The 19383-nt window shown below is 34.6% G+C and overlaps 1 protein-coding gene across 7 annotated transcripts in view; it reads right to left on the reverse strand.

Annotated features, from left to right (window-relative positions):
- LOC115886108 (CREB-binding protein) overlaps nt 1-19383 on the reverse strand; it is a 46194-nt gene that overhangs the window by 18577 nt on the left and 8234 nt on the right. For all 7 annotated transcript variants that reach the window (XM_030905170.1, XM_030905172.1, XM_030905168.1 and 4 more), the window contains 9 exons: nt 18933-19128; nt 16997-17248; nt 14608-16725; nt 12144-12433; nt 11929-12086; nt 11762-11872; nt 8117-8894; nt 7893-8051; nt 2481-2717 (listed from right to left, as the gene is read on the reverse strand). In XM_030905170.1, the coding sequence (XP_030761030.1) occupies nt 2481-2717; nt 7893-8051; nt 8117-8894; nt 11762-11872; nt 11929-12086; nt 12144-12433; nt 14608-16725; nt 16997-17248; nt 18933-19128 (4299 nt within the window). The remainder of the gene's footprint in view (nt 1-2480; nt 2718-7892; nt 8052-8116; nt 8895-11761; nt 11873-11928; nt 12087-12143; nt 12434-14607; nt 16726-16996; nt 17249-18932; nt 19129-19383) is intronic.

The raw sequence follows: 19383 nt of genomic DNA on the forward strand, positions 1-19383 counted from the left end.
TTTTTTTTCGTTAAATAGTTAATATACTAGTAAATATTATCCAATAAATAATTAATATCCGAATAACAATATTATTTTCTCAAATTTATATATTTACATTTTCTATTTTCTGACATAAAAATGACATATCACAAAACATCCCCCTTTAGAACTTTTTCTTTAATGGCCATAAGCGGGAGTCAAAGCCCAACCGCCCGAACAAACACTAGAGGCGCCACCGGTCATCAAATGGTGTAAAAATTGCGAAAATTTAATCTTCTAATTTTGACACAAGGGGTCGGGCTCAACTTTTTCAATTTTAATTCAATATTCATTGTTTTCAAACTATATTATTAGACTTTGTTGTATTTTGTGAATGTATAAATGTTTTCTAAGTATAAAGTTGCATTATAGTAATTTAAATTATATTACATACGTACTTAAAATTCAAATATTATGACATATACGTCAGTTGCCGTCTAAAATGTCATCTTGATAACAAAAAGTTAGTTATTGTCAAAAGTAGTTAAAATCATGTTAAAATATTAAAATTTACAAGTTATAATTAGATATTTTATATTATTTCAACAACAAACACATAATAGTACAGCGTAATGTTGATATGCAGGTTCAAAACAGAAAGTGCCGTTATATTTTTCAGTTTTCGTTGTCAGCCGCGGAAATTTCAGTGATTTTAGTGTTGTCGGATATTTTTATTTGTGAAATAGAAATATTGCGTTTGGATTGCAAAACTAAAAGTGGAAGTTTTATTGCAATGTAAGTAAGCGTTTGTCCATTTTATATTTTACTTTTTTCATACCTACCACAAATATACATATATTGAAATTTTATAATTCGTTTTATTTAAAAAATGTTAGAAAACAAGCTTGTAATCCTGTAATTGACATAATTGTTATGTAATATATTCCATTTAAATGTAATATATTACTTCACAATTAAAAAAATGTAAATTTAAAAAATATATTAAAATATATACAGGCATTAATTGAAATTTTTTGAGTGCGAACAAACACGAGAGGCGCTTTATTATTTACTTTCATTTCTTAACATGACAGACGAAGTTCTAAAGGGGGATGTTTTGTGTGACATATACACAAAACAAAGACAGACGATTGGTCAATCAGTGTCAAAGACAAAGATAATCAGATAGTCGAATGTCGCTGATGTGTCTTCAACAAAAATTAAGCGAATTTACTTATCCACGAAGTTTATAAGATCTAAGGTTACAACAGATTATATATTGATTATTATATGACTTGAAACACCACGGCACTGGAATTAAGTTTTATGTGACCTTGAACAGATTAGTTCACATGGTAGCGACCGATGAATCGCCCTCAAACATTCGTGGCGTTTACTATATTGGTTTGGTTTTAAGTAAAACGCAATTTAAGATTGATTATAGGCGCAAGCTATCAAGGGTGTTTACAAGAGACAAGAGGAAAAACTTTTTTATATTAACATTATCAGAAAAATACATTCTTTATAAAAAATGCACATTTTAAAATGGTTAATCCCGTTTATTTTCCAAATTTATAGAGTTATAGAAAAAAAAAACAAAGTTATAGAGAAAAATAAAAAAAAATATGAAAATATAGTTGGTTTTTTCTAAATCCTGAAAATTAAAAACGCTTTTTGATTGTAATATAAATTATTTTTCACCCTCTGATAAATTGTTTATAATTCTGATTAAATATTATATAAATCTTTTTGCAGGTTTAATATGATAAAGAATACTAGCAACGTCGGAAAAACAAGTATTTTAAGACGTTTTACTATGCTCTCTAGAACAGCATGCGGCCCGTCTGGCTGCCGGTAAACGTTGCGTTCCCTACTGCGCATTGAAAGAAGATTCTATATTTTTATTAGTCCTTTAAATTCTAGTATTGAATATAAATCGAACATGTCTCAATAGCGCAGTGCGTAGAGTTTCCGACCTCGAACCGATGATTCAGAGTTCGAATCCGGGCCAGAGCAAAGACTTTTTTATTTTATTTTCGTTTACATTCTGATAGTAAAGTTTTAAATATTTTTTTTTTAAATTACCAGAATTATTTAATACTTTACACTATCAGAATATAAACGAAAATAAAATAAAAAAGTATTTTCCCTGACCCGGATTCGAACTCTGAATCACCGGTTCGTGGTCGGAAACTCGACGCACTGCGCTATGGAGACATGTTCGAATTATATTCAATACTAGAATTTACAGAACTAAATTAATAAAAAGTATAGGATCTTCTTCCGATGCGCAGTAGTGAACGCAACGGGTATCGGCAGCCAGACGGGCCGCATGCTGTTCCAGAGAGCATAGTAAAACATATATCAAAGAGCCGGACGTCTTAAAATACTTTCTCGAAAACGTTGCTAGCTCTTATAGACTAGGAGTACATTTATTTAGTTTATTTTCTGTAGTTTATGTACGTGTACTTATCTAAGATTCACCCTATATAATTATTTAAAATTTCTAATACGCTTACCTTAAGACTTGCCGCGGATTGCACGGAATGCAACCGAATTACGAAAAACACCTCCTTGTGTTTTTCCATGGTCGCGAATATCTTCGTCGACAAATCGTTGCCAGTCTGAGGAGTGTTCGACTTTTTGTTACTGTTTTTTCTTTGGTTTGCTTTGGATTTAGTGTTTTTCTTCGCCTTCTTTTGGCCCTTCTTTTTCCCATCGGGACCCACTTCGCTCTCTTCCATCGATGAAAATATCTTTAATACACAGACAATTTTAATATCTTTACCTCCTTATTCCAGATGCCAACAAAATTCAAAAGCAAATTAAAATAAATTATAATCAGTCACTGTTGGATGGTGGTAGTTAGACGCAGTATGTAGTCTTTTCTTTGTAGTACATGAGTGTCGTATATTAAAGATTATTATATTAAATTATCGCTAAGAAAACACGACCAACTAAACGACTCTTGCTGAAGAAATGCAAGACACTTGAGTGGAATTGACAAGGAAAGTAGAGTACGAAACATTTCTGATCCATATCACAGTTTAAAGAATACATACCAGTTGGCCCACTCTAAGGAATTCTATTGTTATTTTGACTTCAAAGGCGGCCCGTGGCCCTTCGAGGTGACAAAAAATTTATACGTTTACCGGGTGCAGCGGAAGTGTTATTTTATCAGTCAGAACGCTGGCCGTATAGGAGGGATCAACTAAAAATACTAAGGAATTTTAATATAGCAAGTAGAAAAATATAATATAATTTATTACAGTATTTACTACTAATTGAAGAGCACACGGGAAAAATAATAAAAGTACCAAAACACCTTTTGGTACCTAAATAAACGGGAATATCGATAACGGCCACATAGAAACAGGCATTTAAAAATGGGAAAAACGATATAAACTCGGATATAAAAGTCCATGCATAATTTGAATTAAAAAAACGGTTTCCTGAACATTTGTCATTTCTGGATACTCAATTGTTATATTTACTGTTACATAAAATTTAGTAAAAAAACTAAAAAAACTTGTCAAGTTGTATGCACGTATTTTTATTACCTGACGATAAAATTTGGACTTTCCAGGTAGGTAGTTAAAATACAAACATCTAAAAAGTAAAACACGCTATTTAAAAAAATGCAAATATCTTAAAAAATAATTTAATATGCACTTTGCAAACCGGTAAATACTGCAAAATCCAAAACATAATAGTAAAGTATTTACTACTACTCTAAAATATCTACTAAAATAATAAACTAATTGTTAAAAATAAATATTTTGTGCATATTTTGAGTAAAATCTTTTAATTTATATGAATATTTTTAAAACAATTTATTCATAGTTAGGTTTCCATAATTATAATATACTGAATATGTATATATTAATTATTATATATTTAATATCATATAGGTACTATATAAACACATACCTTCCTTCATCTTTTGGGCGCCTAAAGAACGATATATTGTCTGTCATTCTACTTTCACAACCACCCACTGCACAAATATTTCTAGTAGACATTTTATTCACAATTCGAACAAAACAACTAAAACACTATTTCTGGTTTACCCTATCACTTGGAACGCTGTGTACACGTCGAGCAACGGATGTAGACTGACCCAAGTCTAAAGACAGGCGGGGAGCGGCGGGAGGAATTTGGTACGGGCGAAGAGTGGGTCAACTGATATATTTATATTCTTTAAACTGTGATGTAAGATTCCCCGACGAAATATACTCTCAATAACTATATATAGCCTGCGTCTTCTGGGTATATACCAGATACATATATACACAAATTTCTTTATAATACTCACTGGATATTTACCCACCTGAAATAAGTATACACTGTTTGTGTATAATTATTTCAGTTCCTGAAAAAGATCTGAGTTTTTCGTCACTAGAAGGTAAAACTATACAATGAAAACATATTTTTCATAAACATAAAAAAGTAGTTTTTTTGAAGATTTCCCTTCCAGTGGCGAAAAACCTAGATATTTTCGAAAAAAACGAACCCCTCATCAAGGAACAATCATTTTTTATTTAAAAAAATGTCTGCGTACAAACATTTTTTATTTAAAAAATGTCTGTACCACTGTGACGGATTCATCTCTTCTTAAACGTTCTATGAGTATTTCGCGACATGTAAACATTGTTAATCTAGCGGAAACCAACTTGTCAGCAGTGATTTGCTAATAAACAAATTTGCCAAACGGACAAAAAATTGCTTAACGTTTCGGGAAGTATATCTCTTCCAGCCGTATGAAGGAAAAAATAACAAAGAACAAAGAAATAACTATTTAAAATAACTAAATACAACTACTCAAGAGCACTTCATTTTTTTTCAACAGATACGTCTACTAAAAACCGTTGACATTCTATTAAAATGACATTTGTCAGGTTAAACTTTCTGTAGATGAGTATTTTTTCTTCATATGATTATTTGTTTTATTGAAATAGTTTTTTCTTTGTTCTTTGTGTTTTTTTTTGTTTCAGACCCCGGCGACGTTAAGAATTTTCTTGTTCGTTAGGCAAATTTATTTTATTACATATACAGTGCGTTACATATACAAGTGGCGAAAGCGAAATACATAAAGAACTTTTTATAAAAAGGTGAATCCGCCGCAGAGGTATAGACATTTTTTAAGAAATTTCTTAAATTGACTTCAAACTAAATAAGAAATATGAAAATAGCTAAAAATACCTTTCGTAAATATCTGATATCTATGAAATATGAGATCTATGAAGCAAGTATTCTAAATGAAATTTTATGTAGTTATTTTCACAGTGTCATTTTTGTCCTATAAATGTTTTATTCACACTATATATTTTAAATCGGCAAGCAAATACGAAACAAATTTAGTTTGGTAACGAAAACAGTTTAAACATTTCATCAGCTAATACTCCCTTTGTGCATCAGACAATTATATATTTAATATCATATAGGTACTATATAAACACATACCTTCCTTCATCTTTTGGGCACCTAAAGAACGACATATTGTCTGTCATTCTACTTTCACAACCACCCACTGCACAAATATTTATAGTAGACATTTTATTCACAATTCGAACAAAACAACTAAAACACTATTTTTGGTTCACCCTATGCGTCGGACCGAAAACAAAACTAAAATAAACTTGGGACGCTGTGTACACGTCGAGCAACGGATATAGACTGACCCAAGTCTACAAGACAGGCGGGGAGCGGCGGGAGGAATTTTGATACGGGCGAAGAGTGGGCCAACTGATATATTTATATTCTTTAAACTGTGTCCATATCTTTGAATAAGAAGACTAAGGAAGGAGCATAATGCTATCCATGTATTCATGCATGGTGGGCGGAAAAGCCACCATAAAAGCTCTCTAGGGTGGGGATCCTTGACAGTTCTGTTTGACGATTCATTTGACACATTTGAATTTGATTTGAAATTATGTGGATTTGTCAGTCTTTGCGGAGCTTATTTTATGTTATTTATTATTTATTCTACTACTGATAGTTGTATAAAGGTAGTAAATCTAGATGGAAATTGTGGCAGAACTCAAATTAACAGTGACACTATCGCGATTTATCGAAAAAGACTCTAAAATAGTTGGTTGTGTAGCGTGCGGTAGATCTCGGCAAAAATTGAGTGAAATAATGGAACAACTTTTCGCTAGTAAGTGATTATATAATATACATACGTGTAGTAAACCGATCATTTATGAAATTCACTTAAATTAACTAAATTATATATTTTTCTTGCATTTTAGCTTTTATTTATTACTTGTCAAAAATTAGATGGCAAAGAATTTAGATACGTTAATTTGACTTACCTGCTTCAGTAGCGTATCGGATGTTTGTGTTAATAAATACTTATTATAACTTATCTATTTTTATTAGAATTATATATTTTATAACAATTTTAATAACTACCAACATTTATTCACAACGTAAAATAAAACAACAAATTATTGAGTCTACCCCACGTCTACCCTACATCATAGTTTTACATTTTTTAAATAAAATTAGAACGACACTGATAAACCGGAATTTAAGTCGGCCATATTTGAGGCCCATCGCGGTGTACCTAAGATTTTTGATATGCTCCTTCCTTAGTCTTCTTATTCAAAGGTCCATATGCTGTTTTGAAATGCAATATTTCAGATATATAAAAATTTCAAATAAAATAAGCAGGAAAGCATAAGGAGAAAAAAATTGTCTCTGGTTTAAATGAAGAGAAAAAACTTAACGAGGCATTGGAAACAAAGGAAACAAATGATGACTTAAGTAAAACAGAAAAAATATATATACAGGGTGTTTCAAAACAAATGCGAAAAACTTTAGGGGATGATTCCTTGTTCAAAATAAAGGGTAGTTTGCTTTATAAACGTTGGGTCAAAAGTCAACCATTAGGAAGATGGCGGAAAAATAATGTTTTTATTTTTTATCTTGAAAACGAAAAGAGATAGACTAATGAAATTTTATGGAAGCATTACTGTTATGAAAACACACTTTCAGGTAATTTTTTTTACTTTTTTAAAATGAGTGGAAGGGGTTGAAATAAACTACCCCCTATCATTCTTGTTAACGAAATTTAAAGAAAAATCTTATCAAACACATGCAAATGCTTTAATTTGGATAGTTTAGTTTGTTTAGAGACTTTTTACCTCTTGTGTTTTTTTGATAAAACTCACCGATTGGAAATTAAAAAATAAAATGTAAAGCATTACATGTCAGGACAAAAAACATTTTTAGATTAAGAATCTAGTGATAATAACGATAATAATAATCATCTAGATAATAACGTATTGCAGTAGAGTAATGTCAAATAAAATGATATTAGGAACATCCTAAAAAGTAACAGCGGCGGACTAGATTTTTTCCTAAAAAAATTACAGCAGCCCACTAGATTCTTTATCAGAAAATGTTTTTGTCCTGACATGTAATGCTTTACATTTTATTTTTTAATTTCAAATCGGTGTTTTATCAAAAAAATACAAGAGATAAAAAAGTTTCTAAACAAACTAAACTATCCAAATTAATTTTTTGCATGTGTTTGATAAGATTTTTCTTTAAATTTCGTTAACAAGAATGATAGGGGTAGTTTATTTCAACCCCTTCCACTCATTTTAAAAAAGTGAAAAAATTACCAGAAAGTGTGTTTTCATAACAGTAATGCTTCCATAAAATGTTATTAGTCTATCTCTTTTCGTTTTCAAGATAAAAAATAAATACATTATTTTTCCGCCATCTTTGTACCGCAATATCTCCCTAATGGTTGACTTTTGATCCAACGTTTATGAAGCAAACTACCCTTTATTTTGAACAAGGAATCACCCTCTGAAGTTTTTCGCATTTGTTTTGAAACACCCTGTATATTTCTCATCCTTCTTTGAACAGACGTTCTTCCTGTCCAAGAGTGGACATCTACCAACGCTAGGTAAACTTACCGCAGCCTCAGCAGCCTCCGCCTGTTTCCTTTTCTCTTCCTCCTCCTGATCCAGTTCTTTAATACTCTCCTCCAACACGTTCGGCCAGAAGTCTCCCTCGAAATAAGGCAGATCCGCAGCCGATCGAAGATTATCCTCCATCGCTTGTTTGAGTATATCCTAATAAAAAAAAACACACACCATTACATTAAAAACGACCTTCAAACAAACCCAAAAACCCTTACTTTATAATCCAAAATGGTTCGCTCGCTGATAGCCTTATCGAGCATCTTCTTGTACCAGTCTTGCAACCGTTTCGGCTTGGGAATCTTCTGATCGGGCGGATGACAGTGAAAGATGTAATCGTCCCCCTCGCTAGGTGGACACGCCCAAATGTGGGCCATGGTGTAACCTAATTGTTTCACATAGTCCAAGTAACTCAACAAAATTTCGTGGTAGACCGCTGTCCTGAACTGTTTGGGTTTGAAAAAATGCACAGAGTCCAGATAGGCTATATAGACGCGGCGGGTGTTGGGTGGAGGACATTCGCTGCCGTACTCTTGCACGTGCATGCCGAAGAAACACACGTCCACGCCGTCGATCTCCTCGAAAGCAAACAGGGCCTTGGCCCGGTACGGAAATTCGGACGACAGTTCGCCAGACTCCACGAATTTGCTACGCATGCCCGGTTTGACTTCAACCACTTTCTCGCTGCTTGACACCACACGAATATGAACGTCGCCCGCTCCGGCCTCTTTCTTTTTTAGGAAGACATTGACTCGATTTTCGATGTATAAACCTAGATTTGTTATGGGCAACCGTTTGGCATTAAATTTGTTGTCACGCCGTTTAAGATTTTTTAATTTTAAACACTCCTCGCACGTGAATCCTTGCGGCCAGATCGCCTCGTGATGAAGTACACAAATTTTATGAAGTTTTCTACCACAATCCGTGCAATGAACGAATTCTTCTAGCTCGAGGTGATCATTTTTCATTTCTTTAAATTGGTCCTTTTTAATGGCACTACAAAAGTAAAAGTCGACTATTTACATATCTTTATTAAAAATCTAAATTACTGCGGTACAGTGATTTATATGAGTGTGGCTGAGACTTATCTAAACTAATATGATATTCAGGGTGGTCCGAATTGTATTCGGGAATCTTCGGCAGTATATTCTGCACATAAAAATAAGTAAAAAAGTTCGTGTAAATTTAGCCCTTTAGCCCCTAAAATGCTTCGTTTCGGAGATACAGGATGTAGAAATTTAACTTTATTTAGATTTTTTTTCAAATAATTTCTCAATTAATATCGATATCTGGATGAAAAATGGGAGAAGATTTTTCTTATTTTCTACTACATGTGTGCTCCCTTGAAGGGGGCACGCAAGTGAGAGGTGGGAGTGGGCACCACCCAAGGATACTATAGAGATAAGGATAGTTCGATTCCTATCTTCCTGCACTGTCAGTTTTTTTACGTCATCTACTGACCGAGTTGAAGTTGGCGCTAAAGATTTTAGACAGTGACAGTTATTTTTGCATTTGACGGACGAGCGCACAGTGCGTTGGAAGATAAATTTAGCGGGACAAAAGCGTTTGGTTAGAAATAAGCCAAAAAATGTGTACTGATAAGAATAAATAGTAGACATTCCAATTGATAAAAAATGCATGAATATTCTTTGTATTTCGATACATTTTTATCAACCAAATTTGGTCGTTTTCTGCTCAGCAAGGCAGAGATCATACGAAAACAAAATATTTACAAATGCTTATACATTTTATTAGAAAGCCAAATTATGTTGAAGATTGCCAAAGGTATGTACTTTTCTACTGTATGTATATTATTTGTTAAAATCCTTCGTGCCTTTGTTCTGCAGATATCAAACTTACACTTTTTTTTCAAATATCGATATATTGAATGATGTAGATCTTTTGAGTTACCAATAGTTACCAACACAGGTAGTCGCAGTCACAGGGAGTTCAAGCTTAACAGGTGAATGCCCAAAAAGATTCATTTCAATCGGATAGTATAAAAACAAAACAACTCCATCAAAAGGCACTGAGTTTAAAAAATTGTCTTAGATACTTAATATATGAATTTACAATTACCGAGTGTTAAAATTAAAATTAAAATATCTATCTTATTTATTATTTTCAAAATAAAATATATTTTTTTAAAATAAATTATAGAGGGTGTCACAAGATTACAAATTAATTTAAAAATAACTGCTAAAGAGTTTTTTGATATCATAATTTTATGTATTTGGCAATAGTTTACAATACGGTTTTTGTGTATCATGTACGAATAATATCATATCGTTTTATTATCTTGTATTTATTTATTAATAAATTAAGTTATTAATAAATAAATAAATTTAACCATATAGTTGCTGTATATTAGACCATTTGCTACGTTCTTAGATTTTAAGTCCCAAACATTGCTCTTGAGATTTTGTCCCGCTAGAATAACCATCCGCCGCACTGTGGAGCGCTGGTCAGCGCGTGACGTAGCATTCCACGGCGACTACGACAGCGGCGATTTGACGCGATCGAACAGTCCTTCATAAACGTTGGGTCAAAAGTCAACCATTAGGGAGATATCGCGGTACAAAAATGGCGGAAAAATAATGTTTTTATTTTTTATCTTGAAAACGAAAAGAGATTAAAGAAAAGAGATTTTAAAGAGACTAATAAAATTTTATGGAAGCATTACTGTTATGAAAACACACTTTCTGGTAATTTTTTCACTTTTTTAAAATGAGTGGAAGGGGTTGAAATAAACTACCCCTATCATTCTTGTTAACGAAATTTAAAGAAAAATCTTATCAAACACATGCAAAAAAATTAATTTGGATAGCTTAGTTTGTTTAGAAACTTTTTTATCTCTTGTATTTTTTTGATAAACTTACCGATTTGAAATTAAAAAATAAAATGTAAAGCATTACATGCCAGGACAAAAAACATTTTCTGATAAAGAATCTAGTGGGCTGCTGTAATTTTTTTAGGAAAAAATCTAGTCGGCCGCTGTTACTTTTTAGGATGTTCCTAATATTATTTTATTTGATATTACTCTACTGCAATACGTTATTATCTAGATGATTATTATTATCGTTATTATCACTAGATTCTTTATCAGAAAATGTTTTTTGTCCTGACATGTAATGCTTTACATTTTATTTTTTAATTTCAAATCGGTGAGTTTTATCAAAAAAACACAAGAGATAAAAAAGTTTCTAAACAAACTAAACTATCCAAATTAAAGCATTTGCATGTGTTTGATAAGATTTTTCTTTAAATTTCGTTAACAAGAATGATAGGGGTAGTTTATTTCAACCACTTCCACTCGTTTTAAAAAAGTGAAAAAATTACCAGAAAGTGTGTTTTCATAACAGTAATGCTTCCATAAAATTTTATTAGTCTATCTCTTTTCGTTTTCAAGATAAAAAATAAAAACATTATTTTTCCGCCATCTTTGTACCGCGATATCTCCCTAATGGTTGACTTTTGACCCAACGTTTATGAAGCAAACTACCCTTTATTTTGAACAAGGAATCACCCCCTGAAGTTTTTCGCATTTGTTTTGAAACACCCTGTATACAGTCCTTGGGTCGCTGCGACCTGGTCGTTAGTGGGTTTGAGCTTAGTGTGACTCTACTCCCTATCATGATTCCCTCTCATAATAATTGGACGCACCCTTTTTAATCTGACTGTCATAGTAGTTCGAATATCTCTTATGTATGTTCAAAATAAACTATGTATCTTAATTAAATATTTTAAAATCATTTTTGTTGATTTGACGTATGTAAACAATAATTATTGCAAATTGTGAAACATGAAATATATAAAATATATATTTAAATCTAATAATTTGTTTAAATAAAAATTTAACTTACGTTTGAGCCTGAGTAGGATCGTCGCCCAATGTGACAGTGTCTCCTTGAATGTCATTAAAACACTTCTGACAAAAGGTGTACCGATCTGAACCAAGGCCGTAAGCTTTTAAACTGTAAATTCAAATACAAATCAGATATGCATTATTTTTTTTTTCATATATTCTTACTTGTTTTGGTAGCTGTAGTATTTTGCGTCTCTCGGAATGGTACATAATTGTTTACCGTAACAACAGAGAACCTGAGGATTAAAGGTATACTTCCTACCACAACAATACCCCATCGATTGCATTACAGGATCTATTTCATGTTCGAACACCTCTGATAGCTAAAAATAATAATAGAAACTAAAAAACAACAACAAATAAATAAATTAAAACGTTACCTTGGTACAATATCTATACACCCGACTAGTTTTTCTATTGTACAGCCAAGCATTATCGAACATAAGCCATACATCATCCACATACTCCCAAGGATCCTGATATTTGCCAATATCTAATTTTCTCTTAATAGTTGACAAGTCCATCGGTTTCTTAATAATATCGAAGTAATCGGGAATACCCAACGTCTGAATATCTACAGGTTGCCTGAAAGGTACGCTTTCAGGATCCTGCCTGTACAATTTTTCCAGAGTAGGCATCAGCTTTTGTCTTAGTTCATCAGACTTGAATACTGTAACAGACAATCAAAAATCGAATCAAACACACTTAAAACATCCGGGGTTTTTTAAAGTGACTCACCCCTATAACTCTACTTTTTCGGATAAAAAAGATGAGATTTGGTATACTAGTGTATGACATAAATCGGGAGTGACTGGCGTATTCAATTAGTTTTGGTCACTTCCTGTTTCATTGGAACTGACTAAAACTTTTAATACTTATTTGGTACATTCCGTATTCTTTTATTTTATTTGATAATGATATTTGATTCTGAACGGAATGTCAACTATTGACGTTTTTTGCTTAAATAAAATTGTATTTTAAAATTCAATTTTGAGAGCCTAAATGACATTCGGAATGAAATAACATATGTCAACTTTTGACATTTTCACTTAAACAATATAGTATTTTAAAATTCAATATAGAGAACCACGACGATAAACAGGACAATTTGTCTCGAAATTCCAAGCATGTGGTACCAAATCATTTGTAAAATAATGCTGTTACCAAATTTGCTACTTCGTTCCATTTGAGAAAATTGATTTCTGATAGTGATGAAAATACGATCTGGATGGACATCTTTTAACAGACCAGGAAGAGACAAAAAATATTAGACAAACAAATCTATTTTTCAAAGATTCCTTGATTAAAAATAATCGGTTTTAACAAAGCCACTCAAGATTACTGTAGAGTTGGAACCTTTGGTGTTACACAGCAAAATAAAACACTAAATCACCACAATACACCAAAACACTTTTACTTTTACACTGGACGCGCGTTTCGCTAACCATGTTAGCATCATCAGCAGATGATTATAAACTAAAGTACAATCTACAAGTTGAGCGTTTAGATACTCGCTCAGTGGGCAGCGAGTGGGCGTGGCAAAATCTATCCAACCTAATCAAAGCCCACTGAGCGTAACAGTTAGATTTCCGCCACTAGAGTAGTAGGAACAAAAAACTTGAAGGAATTGGACCGTTGTCTCTGTTCATACTATCTTTACATTTATTAATTCTGATGCTTTCATATGCATCTAATTGCCTGTAATTTGAGACTTGTTTAATTAATTTTAAATTATTAAGATCTATACAATGTTCTTTATCAACAATATGTTCGGCAACGCAAGATTTATCCGGTCTACCATATCTTATCTGAGCTAAATGTTCTTAAATCTAGTTAATATTGATCTTCTAGTTTGCCCAACATATTTCTGATTACAATCTTTACAAGAAATTTCATAAATACCCGACCTTTCCAGTGGAGGTGTTTTATCTTTTGGATTACCTAATAATTGTAATTTATTATTAGCACTATAAATTACTAATAATAAAAAACTAAAATTACTAATAATAAATTACAACAATTATTAGGTAATCCAAAGGATAAAACACCTCCACTGGGAAGGTCGGGTATTTATGAAATTTCTTAAAGATTGTAATTAGAAATATGTTGGGCAAACTAGAAGATCAATATTAACTAGATTTAAAGAACATTTAGCTCAGATAAGATATGGTAGACCGGATAAATCTTGCGTTGCCGAACATATTGTTGATAAAGAACATTGTATAGATCTTAATAATTTAAAATTAATTAAACAAGTCTCAAATTACAAGCAATTAGATGCATATGAAAGCATCAGAATTAATAAATGTAAAGATAGTATGAACAGAGACAACGGTCCAATTCCTTCAAGTTCTTTGTTCCTACTACTCTAGTAGCGGAAATCTAACTGTTACGCTCAGTGGGCTTTGACTCGGTTGGCTAGATTTTGCCACGCCCACTGAGCGAGTATATAAACGCTCAACTTGTAGATTGTACATTAGTTTATAATCATCTGCTGATGATGCTAACATGGTTAGCGAAACGCGCGTCCAGTGTAAAAGTAAAAGTGTTTTGGTGTATTGTGGTGATTTGCTCAAGATTGAAATTTAAAATACTATTTTTTAACTGAAAATGTCAAAAGTTGACATATGTCATTCTATTCAGAATGACATTTTCTATCGGACAAAGTAAAAACATACAGATGGTGTCATTTAAAAATCAAAAGTTGTAGTCATTTCCGGTGAAGCAAAAAGTGACCAAACCAAAACAATTGAATACGTCAATCAATTCTTTTTTTTTAGTCTAAACAAATAAAAAAGTTAGAGGAACGAGCCACTTTTGAAAAACACTCAACATACGACTTACCTTTTATTCTTTTACCCCCTTCGCCGCTTGTCGATTGGGAACTTGTATCAATCGAAGGTTTAATATCAGCACTACCCTCAGCACCAGCTTCCTCCTTAATAACAGGCTTCTCCTCCTTCACGGACACTTCCGAATCGTCAGCGGGCTCCGCTTTTTCCTCCTTGATCTCCATCTTAATATCGTTGTTAATATTTTTGCCGCCCGAACATTCGGCTTGTGAAGACGAGTCCTCCATTTCCTGCTTAACGTCCATCGGTTCCATTTTGACTTGTTCCAATTTTCCTTTGTTACCGTCCGACGCGGGGGGAGAGTCTTCGTTGCATTCCGAAGCGGCCATCAGGGCTGCCATTTGAGACGACACGTTCGACTGCCTGGGCGCGTTTAACGCCGCTCGTTCTGCCGAACTCATACCTTTGCCCAGACTGGCCGCGGCACTAGGAGACGCCTGGATAGGAGTAGTAGGTGCGGGAGACGGTCCTCTGGAGGAATTAACTGATTTAGGTCCGGTATTATTGTGCGGCGTTGCCACACCACCCTCGCTGTTACCTAATCTATTATTACCGTTTTGTTGGCTGGGAGTGTTCATGTTGCTTTGAGTATTTGGTTGGGGTTGAGGAGTGTGTTGTTGAACGAAACTAGACGGAGAGGGCGTGACCCGGTTACTCTTCAACAAATCGAACTGATTCTGTTGATTGCCTGCTGGGGAAACCTGAGGTAAACTGATAGGACCGTTATTGGTGAATTGAGTTGGTGTGGAAGTTGTGCTTCCTTGAGAGAGTGGATTTCCGAATGGCGATAGACCGGGATTCGAGGTGGTAGGACTCGGACCTGGTAAACCCACCACATTCGATTGCTGTTGTTGTTGCGAACATGGTTGTGGAGTTGAGGCTTGTTGTTGCACAGGAAACACCATCTGATTTCCTTGTTGATTTAACATTCCTAGTCCGCCCATGTTGTTCGCGCCTAGAGGCGGCGAATTGGGGCGAAGAGTTTGTTGCGGTTGAACGATTGCGGAAGGAATTCCAGGCCTTATTGCACAGTTGGGTCGGATCCCTTGCTGTTGTTGCTGGTGCTGACGTTGCTGTGCGATCTGCAGCTCTTTTCTCTTTTGTCTTTTCTCCTCCAACTCCTTCTGGATCTTGTAAATTTTTTCCGCTAAAAGGTGGTAGTATTCGGAGCGAGAATTCGCCATCTCGTACATGTCACCTTCAACTTTTCGCGCGTATGCGACCAAATTGTGCATCCTTTTATCCAACAGGGCCTCAGGATCGGGCGTTGGAAAAATTGCTTGAACAAGTTTATGCACCAAATGATTGCGCAGATCCGCCGTTACCGACTGATGCCATTCTTTCGTTCCCGTAACCGGAGAGGCAGTTACCTGGCCAGGCTGTAAACCACCGGGTAATTGACTGACTAATCCTTGATTGGCGGCCTCGGCACCAGTGGCTAGTCCTATCATAACATTGTTAACGTTCTGTTGAAACGTGGCAGCTTGCTGATTGAGTGTTTGATTTTGACCGATAACATTTGAAGTAGGATCGCTACCGAGAGGTAAACTGACATTAGGAGCGACGTTTTGAGGTCCGGGAGGCATCCCTCTCAAAATTCCAGTGGCGCACCTGTCCAGCCGCATGTTCGGGTTGGCGTTCGCCGGTAATCTAAGGTTGGGTCTGGGTTGAGCACCAGTTGGCAGGACTCCGGAAGGAGCAGGACCGGCAGCGCTCGCAGAAAGACCTAAGGTGTCGTAGGTGCGTCTTATTTGAGCTTCGGAAGTATTGACTTGAGGAGGTTGCGCCGCGTTTTGAGGCGCATTGGCCGCCGCCGCGTTGTTCCTATTTCTATCAGCTTGTTTCAGCGGCAAACATACGGGGCAGTCTTGTCTAACGCAATTTTTCCAATGACTAATTATTTGTCTCGACGAACTACAGTGCGCTACGGAACAGGTTTTTCCGGCGTTACACGTGGTCATGTGATTAAGTACGTTTTTCATTGTTTTACAATGTGGCAGTGTGCAATTCCACGACTCTCCGTTTGCTTGGGTTGATTCTCGTCTTTGACACTTGTGAGCGTGAAGTAGTAGAACTAACTGTTGTTGAATTAATTTTCGTTTTTCTGGATCTGTAGAGAAAAGTAATTTTCTAAATCATTTTAACAAGATATCTTTATGGCAAACTACAATATGATTAAATTACCGCTGTATAATTCAGATATTACTAAGTTACATTAAGTAAAGAGATACCTATTTGCAAATCTGATAGCTAGGCATTACTTAGTGCGGAAATATTTCTGGTCTTTCCGTGTACCCAAATATTATAATAGGGTACACGTTAACGTGCACCTAGACACAACGTAAAAGAATGTCTGAACTTAGAAACACGAACTGACTTACCAGTAGATGGGGCCGGTGGGGGACCGGTCGGGTTGGCAGGATTTTGTGTGGCCTGTTGAGGTCCGGGCTGAGACACGCTTGGGGCGCCCGATTGAGGTTGCGCGGGAGAAGGCGCCGGCGGCTGTGTTTGCACTATGCCGCCCTCGCCGCCCATGGGACCGCCCATCGAACCCACGGGCCCAGAGGGCGGACCGCCGAACCGCGGACTAGTGCCGGGGATGTTGATTTTCTGTTGGGGAGTTACTACGCCGACTAAAAAGACACATTATAATTATTATTAATTTATTAATTGACTTGGGAATGACAATCGATGATCATTTTGGCTGTATTCCGTTGCAAAACCAGGCGAACCAGACCGGTAAACTACGGTAAAGAGCGGTTCATGAAAAATATCGGTTTGATATGGAACGGTTTGATAAAATATTGGAAACGTCAAATGTTTTCTAAATTTCAATACGTCTATTATAAAATTTATCTTTTATGCATTTTTAATGTACCTATTCTCTGCTTCTTCTTTTCAATGGAGTTTAATATTGAAAAGTACTTTATTAATAAACTGTTAAACTCGTTAGACAGCTCAAGTGAAGATTTTCAGGTCCAATATTAAAACAGATCAATAATAAATAAACAAATCTAATCAATATTTATATTTTTATAGCTTACAAAACATTCACGATTACTTGTTGTCTTGTTTTTCATGTTTTCTTTAAATGTTCCTGACTTTAAGAAACAATGGCTGCATGATAAGTTTAAATGGTCCTAAAAAACCATTCTATTTAGTTAATGAAATTTATTTACCTTTACTGCCTACCTCCATTGCTTTTGGATGTAAATACAAAATATTATTACAAATTCTTAGAAATTAAATGAGTATTTCACTCAAACTTCCAATATTTGCTTGGTTTCTGTCACATAAATGACATTGATTGACAAACAAAACCAGAAAAACCAGCCTTCGCGCACTGGTTAGGTTGGTGACAGTTATAACGGAATTTTTCAGAAACCGTGTTTAGAGATGGGGACATTCCGGAAATCTTATTTTGAGGGAATGTTCCTGGGAACGTTCCCCAAATCGGGATAGTGATGGGAATGGAATTTTTTTTTATTGATATGAAAAATTGGAAACTTTCCGGGAAGGTTCCCGGAAATATTCCCCAAAGCAGAAGAGTGATAAAGTTAAGAAAATATAACTTTCAAAATATATTTAATAATAATAACGTTAAAAGAAACAACAAAATAATAACAACAGAAGCAACAGAAGTCGATAAAAGAAACAAATTTAGGTTATGTTTATAACCTAGTTTCTCTTCTTTTTATTTGTGACGTGGCCTGTTCACAACTTTTCCAATGTTTTGATTACTTTCCCTAAATTTAAGAAAAGTTCCCGAAAAGTGGGGAATGTTCCGAGGAATATTCCAACTCGCATCAAAATACAACTTTCCCGAATTTCAGTCACTTTCCCGACCTTAGAGGAACGTTCCCGGAACACGGGCACGTTCCGACCTGCACATCACAACCGTGTTCCGTAATAAGAAAACTTTCAGGAAACCGATAAAAACGGAACATAAAACCATCACCAAGGTAAGCAACGGAATACACCCTTTGGCGAGGGCAGGCCTTTGACGTTATTACTTGGGTACATTATATTGAGTAAAAAATTGAGAATTATAATTTGATAAATAATTTTTTTTTGTTTGTTCCTCTAATATCAATGTAAGCATTTATAAGATCAAAATTAGTGGTAGTAATCATCAATTAGTGGAACAAGTTAACTTTCCCCACCAACTGTACTTCGAAATTTGCGAGTAATATCATTTTGGACTTTGATTATCATCAGTCAAGAGAAATTATAATTAGACAAAAAAAGTTTAGTAGATTTTCTAATAGTTATAATTGTATTTTTTTGACAAGGACAAAAAGATTCGATGGGACTTACCAGGCTGCACGTTCTGTCCAACGTTGGAGTTCGAATAGGCATAGGGAGGATTCCCCGCCATTCCCGAATTGATCGGATGCGAAGGCAGGATAATATTCGGATTCTGGAGACGGGCTCCTATGTGAAGACCGTGTGGACCGGGATTTCTATGGTGTATTTGAGGCAATCGGTTAAGCATCGGCCCATTTTGAAGACCCTGTTCGTCAATAAATACAAAATTAATAGCTAATCTACAATTTGTCTCCTGATTCAATCAATCAGTCAATCAACGCTTTATTGTTATAAAATTCCTCTTGATAACACATTTGTAGCAAAAAATAAAAAAAAACAAATAGAATATATACTAAATCTGGACAAAATAAAAAAAATTAGACAAACAATATCAATAAAGAACAAAAAACAAGATTCTAAAAATCAAAACGCATTCTATGGTAATAATAATTTCTTTTTC

The sequence above is a fragment of the Sitophilus oryzae genome, unplaced genomic scaffold (genome assembly GCF_002938485.1).
Source record: "Sitophilus oryzae breed Bouriz unplaced genomic scaffold, Soryzae_2.0 scaffold_467_pilon_pilon, whole genome shotgun sequence".
NCBI classification, from domain to species: domain Eukaryota; kingdom Metazoa; phylum Arthropoda; class Insecta; order Coleoptera; family Curculionidae; genus Sitophilus; species Sitophilus oryzae.